The sequence below is a fragment of the Durio zibethinus genome, chromosome 9 (genome assembly GCF_047325235.1).
Source record: "Durio zibethinus cultivar Kanyao isolate XHJ-2024 chromosome 9, ASM4732523v1, whole genome shotgun sequence".
Taxonomy (NCBI): domain Eukaryota; kingdom Viridiplantae; phylum Streptophyta; class Magnoliopsida; order Malvales; family Malvaceae; genus Durio; species Durio zibethinus.
In genome coordinates, this window is record NC_143170.1 from 21,519,962 (window position 1) to 21,538,253 (window position 18,292).

The 18,292-nt window shown below is 30.8% G+C and overlaps 2 protein-coding genes across 6 annotated transcripts; one reads left to right on the forward strand and one right to left on the reverse strand.

Moving 5' to 3' along the window:
* The first annotated feature begins 8,550 nt into the window (after positions 1 to 8,550).
* Positions 8,551 to 10,691, forward strand: LOC111311485 (purple acid phosphatase 3-like). Its single transcript, XM_022910899.2, has 7 exons — positions 8,551 to 8,944; positions 9,099 to 9,255; positions 9,343 to 9,450; positions 9,731 to 9,858; positions 9,955 to 10,083; positions 10,159 to 10,226; positions 10,312 to 10,691. The coding sequence occupies exons 1-7, from the start codon at positions 8,747 to 8,749 to the stop codon at positions 10,523 to 10,525; spliced, it is 1,002 nt and encodes a 333-aa protein (XP_022766634.2). The 5' UTR covers positions 8,551 to 8,746; the 3' UTR covers positions 10,526 to 10,691.
* LOC111311463 (UV-B-induced protein At3g17800, chloroplastic-like) lies at positions 9,741 to 15,458 on the reverse strand. 5 transcript variants are annotated; one of them, XM_089765868.1, is made up of 6 exons: positions 15,256 to 15,458; positions 15,020 to 15,180; positions 14,228 to 14,523; positions 13,328 to 14,140; positions 12,300 to 12,343; positions 9,741 to 10,100 (listed from the first exon to the last, which is right to left on the reverse strand). In XM_089765868.1, the coding sequence occupies exons 2-6, from the start codon at positions 15,170 to 15,172 to the stop codon at positions 10,069 to 10,071; spliced, it is 1,338 nt and encodes a 445-aa protein (XP_089621994.1). In that variant the 5' UTR covers positions 15,173 to 15,180; positions 15,256 to 15,458; the 3' UTR covers positions 9,741 to 10,068. The 5 variants fall into 5 exon arrangements, with proteins under 5 accessions (XP_089621994.1, XP_022766606.2, XP_089621993.1 ...); XM_089765867.1 differs by lacking the exon at positions 9,741 to 10,100 and adding an exon at positions 11,933 to 11,988; XM_022910871.2 differs by lacking the exon at positions 12,300 to 12,343.
* Between the last annotated feature and the right edge of the window lie 2,834 nt (positions 15,459 to 18,292).

Genomic DNA, 18,292 nt, shown 5'->3' on the forward strand with positions numbered 1-18,292 from the left:
AATTTTATTACGTACTTTCTTTATTTTGTTCATCTCAGTGCTCTTTTTTTTTTCCTTATTTTCTGTTCATATTTTCATCTAACGATTTTCCAAATTTGGCTTTTTTTTATTTGACCTGCTGAAGATTCTTACTTTTTGTCTATTTCATTTTAGTGTTTTTGTTATAAGTTTTTTATTCTTTTCACTTTAAAAATAATTGAACATTAAATATTATAAAAATTTTATAATATAAGATACACTAAAGTTCTTTTTTTGTTTTTTTTTAACTCTTGTGCCAACACAAACATATAAAATTTTAGTACAATTGGAGTAAAAAATATTATTTTAAGTACAATAAACTGTATTGAAAAGTTGAATTTTTTTTTTTTAATGAACGGAAAGTTGATTTTCTAAGCCATAATAATACTATTAAAGTAAAAAAAAAAAAAATTTAATAAAGCTAAATCATTGTTGAGTTGGTATTTTCATGAACTTTTACATTTTCTATACGTTTAAATGCTTTTTATTTTCATTTCACTCTTTTTGACAATTAAAGGCTTGCGATTTCATAATTTGATTATAATCAAATTAAACATTTTCTTAGCCCAATCTCAACGTGTTTGTAGACATTCAAAAAATAAAGTTTTTTTTTTAACACAGTATGATTCTGATTATAATTTGAAAATTTTCAATTATTTTTGCTATAAAATTCAAATTACGAAAGTAAAAAAAAAAAAAAAACTAAGGTGTAGAAATAATCTTTAACTCATTTAACGAAGACTTCGATATTATAAGAAGAATTTTTTAAATCAAAGATAAGGCAAACAAAATGACGTACCATTTATTTTTTATTTTTTTTTATAGAAAATAATAGTGCTAGTAAAATGAAACATATAAAGCACGCGCCAAACATACAAAATAAAGCACAAGCGTGATGTGTGCATGTCACGCCGCTACTTATTACATTACGAAAATATAGAGAAAAAAAAGAGAGAAAAACTGGAACGTACAACGCGCAAAAGCGGAGATGGGAAACGAGTGGAAAAGGCGAGTGCGTTTACGCGAGTGAAAATAGCCCCGATTCCATACCTCATTCTTTAATTACGTAACTCGCCTAAAACTCACTCGCCTTACCTCTCAATTTTCACTACGATAATGAGTGGATCTAAATACGTCACTTTATTCGATACAGCCCACTTGATTATTTAACAATATAATGTTATATTAGTCTACATTAATTTAAAATAGTATATGATATATTTCATTATTAGATTTGTATTACTTATATTATTGGAGTACAGAGTTATTATGGTTAGATTTGTTAATTATTATTATTTATATTAATACTGCTAATTAATATTAATATTTATTGTTTATATTATTGATAATGATATTATATTTTTTATTTTTATTTTATGCAAGTATTAATAAAGTCATTCTTATCAATACCTCTGATTGCATGCAACTTATGTAAGATTTGTTATAATTATACTCGATGAGAGGAGATTCATATATATCATGTACAAAAGATTTCAAGTTATTGTTTAATATAAATTCTGATATAATCACTCAAGAAACAATACACATTGATTGATTGTTTACGACACTTGTTTACTAAATTAATATATATGTTAATAGTTTATATTAATATTGTGTATATATTGAATATATTATCTAATGGGATGTGTTATATTGAACAAATAATCTAATGAATGTTTTATAAATATAATATAATATAATCAAAGTTTTACAAACATTTTTTACTAAATAAAAATAATAAAGTTTCAAAATCACTACCATACTCCACAATATCAATACCCTACTCCTCCTTCGGCCTCTTGAATCGAATATATACATGCTGTGGATGAGCAAGCTCTGTTGTCATTGATGTGGAACTTTCTAGAAAAGTCAACACTATTGTCAATGCAGGGGAAGAGCTTGTAGGTAAGGACAATGCTATCATCACTGTTAGAGGTGGGACAAAATAGGTACAAATGCCTAGACGGTGCAGACGTCGATACGATTAAGGATGAAACAGGCATGGGTGACTTGGACGATGCATGTGTTGATGTGGATGGTCTACACTAAATGGGTAAAGGTGGTTTTAATGCCTAAAATAATTATGTAGGAGTCGATGTGTGATGTGATACTATCGGTTTAGATTGACTTCTATTACCTGCTACAGTTAATGACTTCGACAATATAGCATATACTTTAATAATTGCGCCTCTTAGACATTGACACTCTGCTCTAATCTACCGAATAACACATGCTCAAAAACAAACAAAGCGGTCGAGCTCTGCTGTAAAATATTAATAAGGTAATCAATATTGATAACATATAATTAAAATTAACAAAATAACTAATAATCATAAAATCATAAAGTTTATGACTTAAAGTATCGTGATAAGTGCATTTATGATTGCCTAAGACTAAAATCAGAATCTATGTTCTAGATTTTGAATTTGATAATGTGAAATTAATGTAAGTCAAGCATCATAGTCCAATGAATACTATCCTAATATGTGACATCTTTAGCCTAGATGCTCAGTCGACATAACATGTATATCCCATCTATCCCATTACTGGTTTAGAAAGCTATATGCGACATCGTATGTGTTGGACAATAAACCTCGCTTAGTTCAAGACAAGCCTAAAAGGATTGAAAAAATGGTTTGTACAAATCTAAATTGTCCTAGAACCCTCTAGGATGACATGACTTTACAATGGCCTTATGCTTGATACATCTAATAAAATATGCAATATTATGCAATGGATGTTCCTCTCGTCGATCAACATATGGTTCTTAGCACACATCAGATACCGTCAACACATTCAATCACTCCTATAAAGTGTCTAACATATAAAAAAAAGTACAAGCCTTCCATTATTGAGCACGCAATAAATCATTCGTGTACATCAAAATGCCTATTAAACTCAATGATGGAAGGTGCTCATAAATTTATGCCTACATGAAAACATGAATAATATTTAATCAAATACATGAGTAATAATAAAAAATCAAATAATTAAAACATGTTTTGACTAATCATAAATACATACCTATAGAAGTGTAAGATAACTAGCGATCTGATGCACGTTTACCCTACACGTGATGCCAAGCCGCCTGTACAAATATGTGAGGCAAGTTGTCTCCTAAGCATATCTACCAATAGTGGTGAGGTCTTAAATATGGTTAAGTATGCTACCGATACTTTCATTCAACCCTCTCAATGAATAACATATACACTAGCAAATAAAGTAAAAAACCTTGGGATGTATACTCTATTGTTTGGTCATCTGATGTATCTATTACATTTTTAAAAGTATCTCATAACCATTACAGTTGAACTGTGGGTCCTCAAGCCTTATTAGTCTCTATTGCAACCTTTGTCATATAAACTCCAAGTAATCAACCAACAATGTGTTTACCTAATAAATCGTCAAGTAATTAACTAAAATCATAGTCCCAGTTATCAATATGTGCAAAATCACAAATACATTATCTAACGTGATGGTCATCTTTTCGAATGGTAGATGAAAGATGATAGTCTTAAGCTACCACCTCTCAACAAAAGCCAACACTATAGTGTTATTTATCAAATGATAGGTTTAGTCAATAAATGAATCTAACCTCAACTTGATTACATTTGCTCGGATACAACTATATGCATCATCTTGATGCCATTACTATAATTTAGGTTCATAATTAATCAATTTCAATGGATCTTGCTCTTGTAAAAATAATAACAACAACAACAATAAGATCAACAACAATATCAACAACATAAACAACAATATAAACAATATCATCAATAATAATAATAATCAACCAATTCACTTTAAAACCATAAACTAACATTATTGTATTATATGTTTTAAGTGATTAACTGGCCATTCCATATTTGTAATGCAACATGAGATCTAAAACTCTTAAGAATAGATGTATCAATGAAACCTTCGAGAAAAGGTTGAAAAACTTGCTCTACAATATCATTTTCATCCCTATCATAATGCTAGTGGGGTAAATTCTTAATCATCAGTGGAAGGCTCAACCTATGAAATATCATCTCCTAGTTGCTCCTCAACCAGTTCGTTCAAGCATATAATAGAGCTAGACTTCACAAAAATGTTCCATCAATCAAATCCCTTCTTGTTTTGGTTTCATTTCACATAAAGAGGAAAATATATTATGATTCTAGTTTCTCGTAAAGGAAATCCACCCTTTGAAACTAGTGAAAATCGAACTCGTCATTGTCGGAGCACACCGACAAACTAGGGAATGAAAGCTATAACATAGGAATTAGGTTGCTTGTAATACTTCTTCTTTCTAACAAGCGCTAACAGTTTGTCTTAGCACCTCCTCTCAAAGGTAATCGAATGCCCCTAACTTAAACCAAGATCAACTGTGATACCTCTATCACCTCTGTCAACACCTCCACCTCTCGTACAAATGCCTCCACCTCTAATGCAAGCCCTATCTATAACAAAAAAGAACAATTCAATAACAACAAACGAAAAGGCTTTCGAAAATGAATTTCGAGATACACGATTTTAATGAAAAAAAAAATCATAAACTAGATTATAAACCTTAAAAAATCAACCAAATTAATTAACAACAATTTTGAAATTTTAACTACAATGAATGGAATACTAAAAAGACTTATGATTTAGGAGTTGATTTAATGGTGTTGGGTAAATTGGGATCGAATTTGAATTGAGATTAGAGAGAAAATTAATAGACTGAAGAAGATAGTGTAAAAGGTATGAAAGAAAATTTAAGTGCTAGGATAAGGTGTATTAAGTAAAAAAAGATATTTATATTTTAAACGTTGGATGTATTTAGTAATGGGGTATAAAAAGTGTTCTTTTGTGTATTTAGAATTTTTCATATATAAGAAACTATGTCATTTTATTTTTTCAATTCAAAACCGATAACTTGCTATTACGAGTTACATAACTTCACGATAACAAATTTGAATTACTTTGATTTAGTCATTAAGAAGAAAAAGATTTTCGCAAAATGAAGAATCTCAAAAAAGAACCTAACTCAAAAGAAAGAATTGTGTTACTTTGGTTTAATAATCAAAAAGGAAAAGATTTTCACAAAATAAAAAATCTCAAGAAAAACTTGACTAAAAAGAAATAGGTCGAGGTGGCAGCATTGCCACTGCCAAGGATTCATCATTCACAAAATTTATTGGCAAAAAAAAAAAATCATCCATAAAATTACCATTACTAGGATTAACCTCTAATAAATAGCTTAATTTATGAATCTCCTTTCTTTATATAGAGAGAAGGCTTTATTTTTATCAATCTTTGAGTTTTCAAAACCTTTTTTTTTCTTCACCAAGAATAAAATGACCTAGTTCATGAAATTAACTCATTTTCCTAATGACTAAAAGGTAAAAAAAAAAATAATATTGATTTAAAATTAAAGAAGTCAATTTAGTACAAAAAGCCCATTTTTTAGCAGAAACTTTGCCGCAACCAAAAAAATAAAGAATAAAGCAAGCTTTTCTCAAGTATAAAAGCAAAAGGGTTACAACATATAATGAAGAACCGAGTTGGAGAAAGATTTTTTTTAAATAACAATAGAGAAAAGATAAGAAAAAAAAAATTCAAAGAGAAAGAAAAAGCAATTATGTGTAGAATGTTGTTTACGTGTTAAATGATGAGTCAACTTCTTCTTCTGGTCATATTGCAAGAGTTTTAAACTTTCAAAAAAAGAAGACTTAAGTATTCAATTATCAATTTTTAATTGAAAAAATGAGGTGATGTGGCTTCTTGTACGATAAAGTGTTGGAATGCGATGGTACCTACGGTTACCTTTAGCATTTTCTCTTTTTCACATAAATATTACTACTAATGTGACCAAAATTTTAATTTTTTTCATTTTTTAAATATTTAATTAATTAAATCTTATAAAATATATATTTAAAAATATTTCATTTGAAGGTATTAAAAAAATCTCTTTATATTTTTATCAATTACAAATATACAATAAAAAAATTAAAGTTAGAATTTTTCATAAAAAATAAAAAATGACAATGTTATTTGAAAGAGACTAGATATTTTTATATATTACATTTTTTAAGTAATTTTTCAAATTAAATTTAAAATTATTAAAATAAAAATAACAGTGTCCTTAGGAAAAATCATTAACAATGAGTCAGCTTTGGCCAAGAAAAGACAAAGTAAAATATAAAATCTCTAGTGGTTTACCAAACCACCAAGAAAAAAAAACCTTTAAATTTGCATTCTTTTGTAGTGAAAGTAGATATTTTTATATAAAATTGATATTTAATATATTATTAGTGTATAAACTTTACATACTGTAAGTGAACCAAATAATGCTAACTCATTCATGAGAAATTTAAAAAAAACAATTAAGTTTTGTGTATTTATTTTAAGGGTCAGTAAAAGTTTATATTTGGTCATTAATGAGGTAACATAATTTAATTCAGTGACAGTATATAACATTGACAGTATATTAAATATAAATTCTTATATATAATACACATAACACACACACACACATATATATATTACATTTTAAAGTAAATTTTCAAATTAAATTTAAAATTATTAAAATAAAAAATACTTGTGTATCATTTCATTATTAAAAAAAAAAATTACTATAATAAAATTTTATCTAGGCATTTGTGATATGTTTGGTATAAAAGATTATAAATAGGATATGATAAGAGTATATTATAAATATGGGTCATGTTTGGTGCATAGGATGATGGATAGTTTCGGATGTTAATCATCCTCTATTATGTTTGATCTGTATCTAAAGAAAAGGATAGGATTACAAGAAAGATTAATCATCTTCTTGGTATAGGATGATTTAATCCTCCCAAATAAAAATGATTATTTTTAATCCATGGAATTAAATTTACATGTCCTATTAAATCCTTAAAAATTATATCAATAATTTAAATTATATAAAGTTTGAAGAAATATAATTTTGACTAATAAATAAATTATCCTATCTAATTCTTGCATACATCAAATATAAAATAGAATAACATTATTTAATCTAATCCTATATAATATTATCTTATCTTATCTTATCATATTTGTATATACCAAAAACACATCCATAATTAAGTTAAATAATGGCATCCTATCTTATGTTTAATGTATGCAAATATTAAGATAGGATAATTTTATTTATTTGTCAAAATTATTCTTCTTCAAAATTTATATAATTTAAATTTTTAATGTAATTTTTAAGGTTAGCCATGTAAGTTTAATCCCATGGATTAAAAATAATTCTCTTCATTTTGAGATGATTGAATCATCCCATGCTAAAAAAATGATTAATCATTTTTACAATCTAATCTCTTTTTTTATATACGAACCAAATATAAGATAAAATGATTATTATTTTATTTTATCTATCATCATATACATTAATATCTTAATTTCCTTTCTTACGAGAAAAAAGTACTTTCTATATATTTTTTATTTTATTTTATTTTTGTGAACTTTTTTATTGGGAAAACATTCAAACTTTTACAATAACTAGTTTGATTAACCCTTTTTCAATGTCTTTTGTGATTCAATCATAAAGCATTTGATACTGTAAGAGTCCTTAGCGGATGCCTTCATCTTTGTACCATAGAGTTTATTAGATGCTATAAAATTTTAAAAATCTAAAACCAAAATAGAAATTGCCTAGCAAAAATTTGAAATTTGAAAAATAAAATAAAGAAGACAAATAAGTAAAAAGCTCAATCATGTGGTTGGATATAATTAAGATGAGAGATAATTTATTTATTTATTTATTTATTTGTGAAATGGTAGCAGAGTAATTTTTTTGGAAGGCAGTATTTTTTATTACATAAAGATAACGTAATAAATCTCATGCTGTCCAAATTCTTACTAATTTGGCTGCAGATAATATACCCTTTCTGCATAGGTCTTACCGAATGTATAATGTTGTGATTTGCATTGAATTTATTTATAGTGGGGAGCATATCATTATGATTATAGTATAATTAATCAACTATAATTTAAAATTATGTAAAATTTTATATGAAATTTACACTTATGAGTAGTTATTATTTACATAAATTTTTATTTTACTTGAATAACTATAATATTATAATTAAAAATTTTATAAGTAATATGTTCCTTTTGGATCATTTTTCTGAACAAAATTACTCAATTTCAAACAATTTAATTAATAAAGGTCGTAGACAACCAAGCTGGAGTTTTCTGCCCAGTGCAACCATTTTCTCAGGTCGTCATCCATCACGTGAATCCCTTATTCTCAAGTCTGAAACATGCCAACAAACATAGTACTAGGCGAAATTCATGAGAAATTTCCAGGAAATTTTGTAGGAAGATATCTTTTCTTCTTTTTTTTTTTGTACAAAAAGGCTTCAATCTAGAGATAAAAAAATGAGTTACAAATGTTAAAATTCAAATTTTAAATCTGATGAATATCAATTATTAAAAATAATTACATAAATCAATCGATTTAAATTCTATCTTCATAACAAAATAACTTTGAATGTGACCAAAACATTGCCCAAGCCTTATTCCATAGTCCAATTTAATTACTTTTCCTTGTCCCTTAGCATATAAAATGAAGATATGGATGCCAATTACCATGCAAATTTGGCCTGTCTTCTAATTTGTCGCGTAAAAAACTACACAATCTTACTAGCTACGGTAAGCAAATTCTTTCTATAAACCATATGCAAGCAACCCCTTGGAAGAGCCAAGCCAAATTCTATCCATATCCGTTTCCATGGATGGCTCATGTAACTATTATTCCGTCTCGTTGAGCTCGGTCTGGCTAACTTGCTTCTGTTTTTGCTTTATTTTCGTCTCAGCAGAGCTTCACCGATTTGAACACCCAGTCAAAGCCGATGGGTCACTTAGCTTTTTCGTGATAGGAGACTGGGGAAGAAAAGGAGCTTATAATCAATCCCAAGTGGCTCTTCAGGTCTTGTTGTCTTATGTCCTCATTTCTGATCATACATATTGTTTACTTTGTTATCATTGTAATCAAGTCGCATATTTACAGATTCATGATAGATATAGCCACCATGGAAACATATGCATTGAATCTTGAACTTTGAATTTTATTGTTTGGGTAGATGGGGAAGGCTGGGGAGAAACTAAGCATAGACTTTGTGGTCTCAACTGGGGACAATTTTTATGAGAAGGGGCTGGCTAGCCCATATGACCCTGTGTTCAAAGACTCATTTACCAAAATCTACACTGCAAACAGCCTAAAGAAGCAGTGGTATAGTGGTAAGCACTCGAATTGGGGATTGACATTTTCTTTCTTTCTCGACTCCTAGTTTCCTCCTATTCATAAAACCAAACATTTTGTTACAGTTTTGGGCAACCACGATTACAGGGGAGATGTGCAGGCACAATTGAGCCCCATTCTGAGGAGGATAGACAGCAGATGGCTTTGCCTACGATCTTTCATCGTTAAAACAGGTGAAAGGATTTTCTAATTGAATTCATCTTAATAATTTATTTATAAAGCAATCTAGACTAGCAATACGATGACATAACATAAAATCAATATGAAAAAACACACAAAAGTGATACATGTTAAAATTTTAACAAAAATTAAAAAATAGATTTTTTTTATTTTTTTTATTTTGGTATTTACTCGCAATTCTCGTATAAAACACTAACACATATAGAATTGCCATGTCTAAGTAAATCCTAACTGGCTTACTGATTTTCTTGCTAATGCTGTCACAATTATTAGAAATTGTGGAATTTTTCTTCATCGACACGACTCCATTTGTTGATCAGTACTTCCAAAACCCAAAGCACCAAAAATTTGACTGGAGAGGAGTGATTCCCAGGAAGAAATACCTCAGGCGGGTTTTGAAGGTAATATCTATGATCTTGCTTCAAACATGATTGCTGTCTTTGAAGAGAAAACAAGGTGACCCATCCCAAAAATGGGAAACTTTGAAATTGAACCAGGATCTGAGATCGGCGCTGAGGGAGTCAGTTGCTAACTGGAAAATAGTGATTGGCCATCATCCCATCAGAAGCATTGGGCACCATGGCGAGACCAAGGAGCTCATAATGCAGCTTCTACCAATACTTGAGGTAATACCTTTTGTTGCCTAACATGATGAGACACAGGATAAATCACTCTAAGCTTCATTCGGAATCAATTTCCAGGCAAACAATGTCGATATGTACATAAATGGGCATGATCATTGCTTGGAACACTTGAGTAGCATCACAAGGTAAAAAAAAAGGAACATTCAATGGTTAATACCTGCAGAGCTGTCAAAAAACCTCTAAAAGGATATATTTTGGTTTTAAATGCAGCCAACTCCAATTTTTCACCAGTGGAGGAGGTTCAAAGGCATGGAAGGGTGACTTTCATTATTTAGACGGAGATGAAATGAAATTTTATTATGACGGCCAAGGATTCATGTCTGTTGAGCTAACTGCAACCGATGCAAAGATTGTCTTCCATGATGTTTTTGGCAAAGTTCTGCATAGCTTAGATCTATCCAAGCAACCCTACACTGCAATGTAGGTTTTTATTTTGAGAATGAAGAATCATATGACCAATTTTTAATAAAGTTTTACATCAATTTTGGTCTCCAGAGAAAAATTGATCTAGCGAGTCACTGCTTTAGAAGGGAGAACATCCAAAACTTTTTGTGAAAATGGAAAGAGGATATGGAAGTAACATTAAAGAACCTGGTCTGAATGCTCGCTTTTCAAGAGTTAAACGGACCCCGAATATTCATTTAATGAGAGTAAAAACGAGATAAAATTTGACTTAATCTCAGAGTATGATAGATTTGTGACTTCCTTCAAAACGACCCAAAATTATCCGACTTTGGAAGATTGTTTTTAAATCATACAGAATAATCTCATGACATAAACAAACGCCCCTTAAAGATATGCAAAAACATCAAATATAACCAGTCAAGTAAAATACCAAAGAAAACAAGCAATAAAAACTTACGCGGTTTAATCGCTTAATTGGATTCTTTGCATTATGCATCAAGGTCTTTCATGCAAAAAATATTCAGTTTTCCTTTGGTAACACAATAGTATCCAAAATTCTGAATTTGATGTGATGTCCCAACACCCAAATTCCACAACCAATTAAGACAATCGACACTTTTATAAAGTTCCGGAATGCTTGACACAATGAGTCAAATTGGACAATAAAACTCACTTAAATGCAGTGCTGCAAAGCTTGCCAATCAAAAAAACCAAAAAAAGAAATCATTCTTCCAATACCCATGGCGATGTTTAAGACTGTACTTTTGTCTCTCCCCGGTATAGTTTAAGGGTGAGTAAATGGTCAATTCGGTCGGTTCGATTTGAAAAAATCAATAACCGATTTAATCGACTTTCATTTAACAAATAACCGAACCGACCAAATATTATTAAATAACCGACCATAACCGAACCGATCAAAATCGGTTCGGTTCGGTCGATTCGGTTAAATAACCGATTTTTTTATCATTTTTCTTCCTATTATGAATAATTATTTAACTATAAATTCAATTCAATAAAATTCAAACTCTAGTATCATTCAAACTAAATTACTAAAGAATTTAATAATTTCAACAATATTTTACCAAAAAAAAATAAATAAAAATATTTATCTCAATTTTTTTATTTTTAATTATTAAAAAGTCAGTTAATTCGGTCAGTACGGTTATCAATTTTAAAAACCGAAAACCGAACGAATTAACCAATTTAACCGATTTAAAAAACTGATTATAATTAAAACCGAATAAACCGAACCGATTCAACCGAATTCACTCGATTTTGGTCGATCTAATCGGTTCAAACCAACTTTTGCTCACCCCTAGTATAGTTGCCTTCTTACAAGGCAGCACCTATAATCACATTTCCGGTAACTAGTTATACACCATTATCTCTACCATTTGATCTTTATTCCATAAGATCAAAAAGATCTTAGCACCCTGAAAACTCATACCGCCTTCTTTAATCCTTGAGCATTTACAGCAGAAACTGCATTACAAGTAATTTGATGTGCTGATGACAATATTGCTTTAAACCCTAATATCACCATCTCAATATACAATTTGAAAAGGACATGATGTAATATCAGTTTAGATCACATGACTGCAATAAACAACAAAAACTGAACCATTGTCCATCCTGAAAAAACTTAATCCATGATGCATGCTAACTAAAACTAGCCACAGGCATCCAAAGTGAACAAATTTATGCTGATGAAAGCTCAATCTCATCAGTAGGGTCGAAGAACATGCTGACAACAGAAGAAAAAATGAAAGAAAATGCTTAATCCACTCGCTTACCTAGCACCTCGGCCTCCGTTTCTTCGCCATTTTCTGTGCTAGTTCTGAAACACAGTGAGATCATTTTGAGCTAGTAAGTCTAACTAAACCCATGAACTAGGAGGCAACTATATGGTCTGGGATGAAAACCCAGTCCAACTAATACAAACAAACAAATTGCTCAATTTTTGTGCAGTTCTTCAAAGTTCCAAATTTGTAACCATATCTGGTTGCATTAAAGATAAAACCGTTACAAGACCAATAAAGCATTCAATCATCGTTATCATGGGCCCATTACAGCTTTCTTCAGTGATCAACTCAACCATAGATAATTTAAAGTACCAAAACTGTTTATAATGTTGAAAATACACTCTTCAAGGGCTTGATAACGTCTCATATATGCTCTACATTTTCTGATTCTCCCAGCTAATAAAGAATTCCAGAACCAAAGCTAACTCAGTTTCTCTCATCTCTTTGATTTTCTTTTCTCTTTTTTCTATTTTGGCTTTTGAGAGAAAGAGAGGGTGAGGGAAGGGATATGGTGTTTGGAATATCATTTTAGAGTTTTAAATTCTGTGTCCTGTAGTCTATAATTCATGAATTAAACCTTATTCACTACATTCATTTACATAATTTAATGTAATTCAAGGTTTTGTGAGACAATGGATCCAAGAAACAGGTAGCACGCCAGCTAAACTAATGCATCATGTTGACTCGATCCAGTTAGATGATATGGAAAATGAATCAGATAACTTCAAACCAAATAACATCTTCCGAATATCACAGCTCAGATGTTACCGTTTCATATATATGTTCCAGTTATAAAATCAAAGAGGAAAAATAAGATAAATCTCAAACAGCTGCATGTATCCAGATGCAACTTCCAATAGGAAAACTGAACTATATACAGAATAACCAATGCCAATTGCTAAGTAACAATCACCAAATTTACACTCAATTAAACCATAGTCTGGCAGTTGAGTTCCCACTACAAAGTTTGCTTTGGCAGGGATGTAATTTAACATAGCTAATTTATAACAAAATGGTACCTTGAGTCCACGAAGCTTTCAACATCCCATAGAAAAGAACCAAAAGTCACAGCCTCCAAAACAAGTCTCTTCAAACCAGCAAAGCTAATTTTAATAAGCTCATGCTTGGAAGAATCAACAGTGCCCTGTGGAGTTATAACAATCTCAGGTCTTCCAAATAGGGCCTCTGTGTGCTTCTCAATAATGCTAACAGCTTCTTTTGATCTAATTGTCGCATATCTCTGAAATGTCTCCCCATCAAAAGACATCACATAAGTCCGTAACCGAGAGGGGTTTATCCCATGACCAAAACCTCCAGGACTGATGCCACCAGACCAAGATGAGACTTCAGGGTCTGATGAAACAGCTTGATAGGAGTCCCCTAGAGCAGCAGGTCTCATGTCCTCCCCCACAGCTTGCTCAATACTACTTCCTTCACCATCTAAAGAATTTGGAAGGATTTTCATGGACTTCTCAAGCTGAAATCGCTGGTCAACCCGCTTCAGGAAGTATCCATACATCACTGATGCAGCATAGACCTGCCCACCCCTGAGTTTACTTACCTGTACTACAGATGTTGAATCACCCAATCGATTTCCCAGAATGAGAGCTAAGTGGTTTTGGATCATTTCATAGGCCTCAGGTGAGTGAAGCTGCTCAAGCTCATCTTCATGGCTTGGCCACGTATCCACTTGACCTGAAGGATCTGTAGAAGTGGGAGTTATTGCAGGCACCAAAGAGACATTGGCATCCATAAACTTTTGTACAACCAATGCATAGAGGATCTCTTCTAAAGCCCTTTTTCGCTCATTAGCCTTAACCTCAGCAATTCTCCTGCAATAAATTCAAGTTGTTTCCATGAGTAAGTTTCCACATCAAGTCTATAATAGTTACCACTATATAGTAAGATGAGTCACCAACCTATACAATACTAAATCCATTCCAGAAGCAGGCAGCTCTTCCCTTTTCTGCTCAGCATCACGGTCAGTTTGAAGCTGTTCAAGCTGCTGCTCAACTGCTGCAGGCACAAGATGTGGATGGCTTATCAAGATTTGAGACAAAAACTGCCCAATTGGAGACTCCATCTGAAGCGGTGCAATTGGAGCAGTGGGTTCAGCTGAGTCTGGTGATGATGATGCCCTAACAACTATGCCTCTCCTACTCCCCAAAGCCATTCTCCTATTCTGTGATTTTGAGTAAGAGACTGAAGAATAATGCTGTAACGAGTTGATAAACAGAAAAACACCAAATCAAATACGGAATTCCTGAGAAAATTTGATATCCAAATCACACTATCAATAATAAAATGCGCATCCAAACAAAACTGCGGTATTTGAATTGCAAAAAAAAAAAACAAAAAAACCCTATTTAATAGACTCAATTTTTCAATAAAAAAAATGGAACCATCACAACTCCAGCCTATGGAAAATGAATTTTCCATTCAAAAAAACAGGATGAAGCATTCACATGTACTATGTGTTTTGAAGCATGCTGATTTTCACATCATTAAAAAAAAATCATAATCAGTCGAAAAATGTGTTCCCGGCCTGGTGGGTTTGCAAGTATCAAGATTTTCACCCTTTTTCCCCCATAAATTTCACAACAGAAGTAAAAATTCACACAAGCAAAATATCTAACACCCGGAACATATGTTATAAAAGGAAAAAAAAAACGTAAAAGACAAAATAAAACAGGTATGAGCTAAATTGATACCTTAATCGGGAAAGGGAGGCGTGGTTCGGCAGCGAAACGTAGAAAATGAAGGCCATTGGCAGCCCAAAAAGCCGATCTGGTAACGGAGGTTGAAGGCCGATGTACGGACATAGAAGATCCAATCAAAGTGGCTCTGCCTGTGGCTGCTTCCATCTTCAGCCCTACACCAAAACAATTTTCTATCAGATGTAAGAAAAAGGCTGAAGATGACAAGTTGTTCCGAATAAAAGATTTACCTTGAAGACTTGAGACTTGGGAACTATTACTATGAGACCCGCGGGCGAGGAGGGGGCAATTTTGCCTTTGTTTATGTTCTTTGTTTCTTATTGTTGCGCAACTGATACGGCCTTGGCCTGCCGAGAGCTGCGGGCGTTGCGCCGCTGCCTGTTTCAAGGGAATCAATGGTTATGGGCTTCAGCTAATTGGTTTACTCTTGTCTAACTGATCCATTTACCATTTCTCGCATAATTGTTCTGAAAAAAGAATGTGATAAACATTGTATGGGCCAACCCTTGGAAAAATCTAAATACACATCTATTATATATATATTTTAATTTGTTGTTAAGTTTTATGACTTTCGGTAATCTATTTTTGAAAAGTCACGATACTTTTTAAAAATATATTTTTGACTTTTGAAATTTTATGAAAAATTACAAAAGATTTTATTAAAATTATTTATAAATAGGTGTAATAAAAATTTTAAAATTATTTATAAATAGGTGTAATAAAAATTTTAAAATTAAAAAAAATTATTTTTATTATTTTCATCTTATAAATTTTTTATTACATTAAAAATAAAATAGTAAATATATATTTTTTATAAGTTTAAAATTTATCATTTTTTAATAAATATTTTTTGTATCTATTATAATAACTTTAATTAAATTAAACTTCTTGGAAAAACCTCTCCATCACTTATTAAATTCATATCACTTGTAATTAATTCTTTTATAATCTTACAATTCACTAAATTAAATCAAACAAATATTGGCACGTGGACCTTAAATCTATGTTACTCTTGATGCCTAATGTTAACGATAAAAATAAATAATTTCTTTGTTAATTTATCTAAACCAAAAATTTCTTTTTATCTTCTAATTTTTTTTTCAAATTTCCTTTTTCTTCTCAAAAGATCATAACCCTCTTTGAAACAACGAACGACAATAGCAACCAAATACTTCTTTTACACTTGAAAAAATATCCCTAGGGCGACCCTTCCTTCATTATCATTTCCTCACTAGTCATCTTTACAAAATTAAGAAGAGACAAAACCAAAACAAAAAATGGCAATACTCATAAACAAAGCTAACTAAAATTAAAGTATTGGGCTATGGAGACTATCATTTAACTTCTTAAGAAACCTTTCTAGCATCCACTACCATTTTGACTCTAAAGCTTAGCGTCTTTTCTCTAGCATCTAAAAAAGCCCAAGAAATAAAATGAAGAACATGCTCTAGGTAGCTTTGTTCTTAACCAATGAGGGGCTAAGAACAAGATTTGGTCCTGTAGGCTTTGGATATATGAGTTGTTTCGTTCACTTTGTCCTCCAGACTTCAGCTTTTTTATGCTTATTTGTTATTGTTTCAGTAGAGTTAGTTGGGAAAGGAAATAGTTTGATGATTTTTTCAAGGAAACAATTTCAATGCTGTCAAATATGGGAGTTACAAGATTTGCTCATGTTTTGAGAGGTTTCAGATCTCTGTAAATTAAATTTGGGTTCTGGTAAACCAAACATTTCCCTTTATAATGAGATGAAGTAATCTTTAATTTGTGGACAAGATGACTTGGTGATTAATCTAAAATTGACACATATTTTTGTTCTTTTTAATTAATCTAAAATTGACACATACTTTTGTTGTTTTTAATCTATGTAAAATGGCCACTAGCTTTATCCTGCTCCTTCTCTCTTACTGCCCTAAGAATGTAAAAGAACATTGCATTTAATAAAGAGTAAAAAGACCATTATTGTTACATGTATTAGAATTTTTTTTCTTAAAATAAGTTAATAGATATCCTACAATAAACAATATTTATATGAGTTGACATTTTTTGTAATTTATTAACAGCAAGACATGAATTGCTAATATTTCTCAATACAATTTGTCATTATTAATTTTTTACCTTTCAAAAGCATATGCTTAAAAAGGCCAAAGTTTTGGAATGTTCTTCTATGTATACCTTATTATTTGTTTATTTTTTCAAATTTAGCATCACTTTATAATGTTTTATTGGTATTTATGTTGAAATCTTGTAGCCACTAATCTATGGTTGAGGTCTAACTCCTGCTAGAATGGCAGTGATGCTAATGCTTTTGCCTAATGGAAGGATTGGATATGTCCAGTAAGTTTTAACCATGTTTTTATAGTTAGTTACAAATCATGTGAGCCTGTGTTATTGTTTGTTCATGTATGTGTGTACATGTGTTAAGGTGTGTGGTTTATAATGGGTGGCGCATGTGCAACTATGTACATACATGCATAATCTACTACTCATTCATTTGTTTTTCTTTTTTTTTCCTTCTGCCTTAACTTGTAGCCAACTTGACATTTGGTTTATAGAAAAACTCATGCACATTGTTTTGATCTTTTTCCCTACCAATTATGTTAATAGACTGATTTGTAATAATTATATACATTAAATAATAGATTTTTACTTGTGACTTCTATGTTCTCATCTTTTCTTAGTTTTGGATTATGGTACTTACTTGAGAAATTGTTTTTGTTTTGGCATAGGCAACAACTTGAAATGTAACCACACACCCCTCAACCACAACACCGTAGCAGTAAGAGGTGCTAGTAATAGTGGCTCAAGTGATGAAAGGCATAGCAGCAGTGACAATAGTTGAGGATGAAGTTGATATAATCCATATTAGTTTAGTTTCCAATTCCATATCTTCTGTAACCTGAGGCTAGAAAAGGAAAGAAATCTACTTAAGTTGTATTTGATACTAAGGATTATTTGGTAGTTTTTGTTAACACAATTTGATGCCAAATTGTAGCTATAAAAAACTTGATACTTATTTGATGCTAATTCCAATGACTAACTAAAATTGTCCATTACATTTGGTTTAAATGGTATTTTCTTCACTCCAACAAATGTGGAATTAAATGTTTTGTTTGTACGTAGTTGAATTAAACAAACAATATAAAGTATGATCATAATGGAATAAATACTTTTTCATTTTTTCATATACCTATAAATTGTTTCAATCTATTTCAGTAGCTTGTGAATATCATTGGACCTAAACCAAATGAGTAATTGAAAGAAAATTTT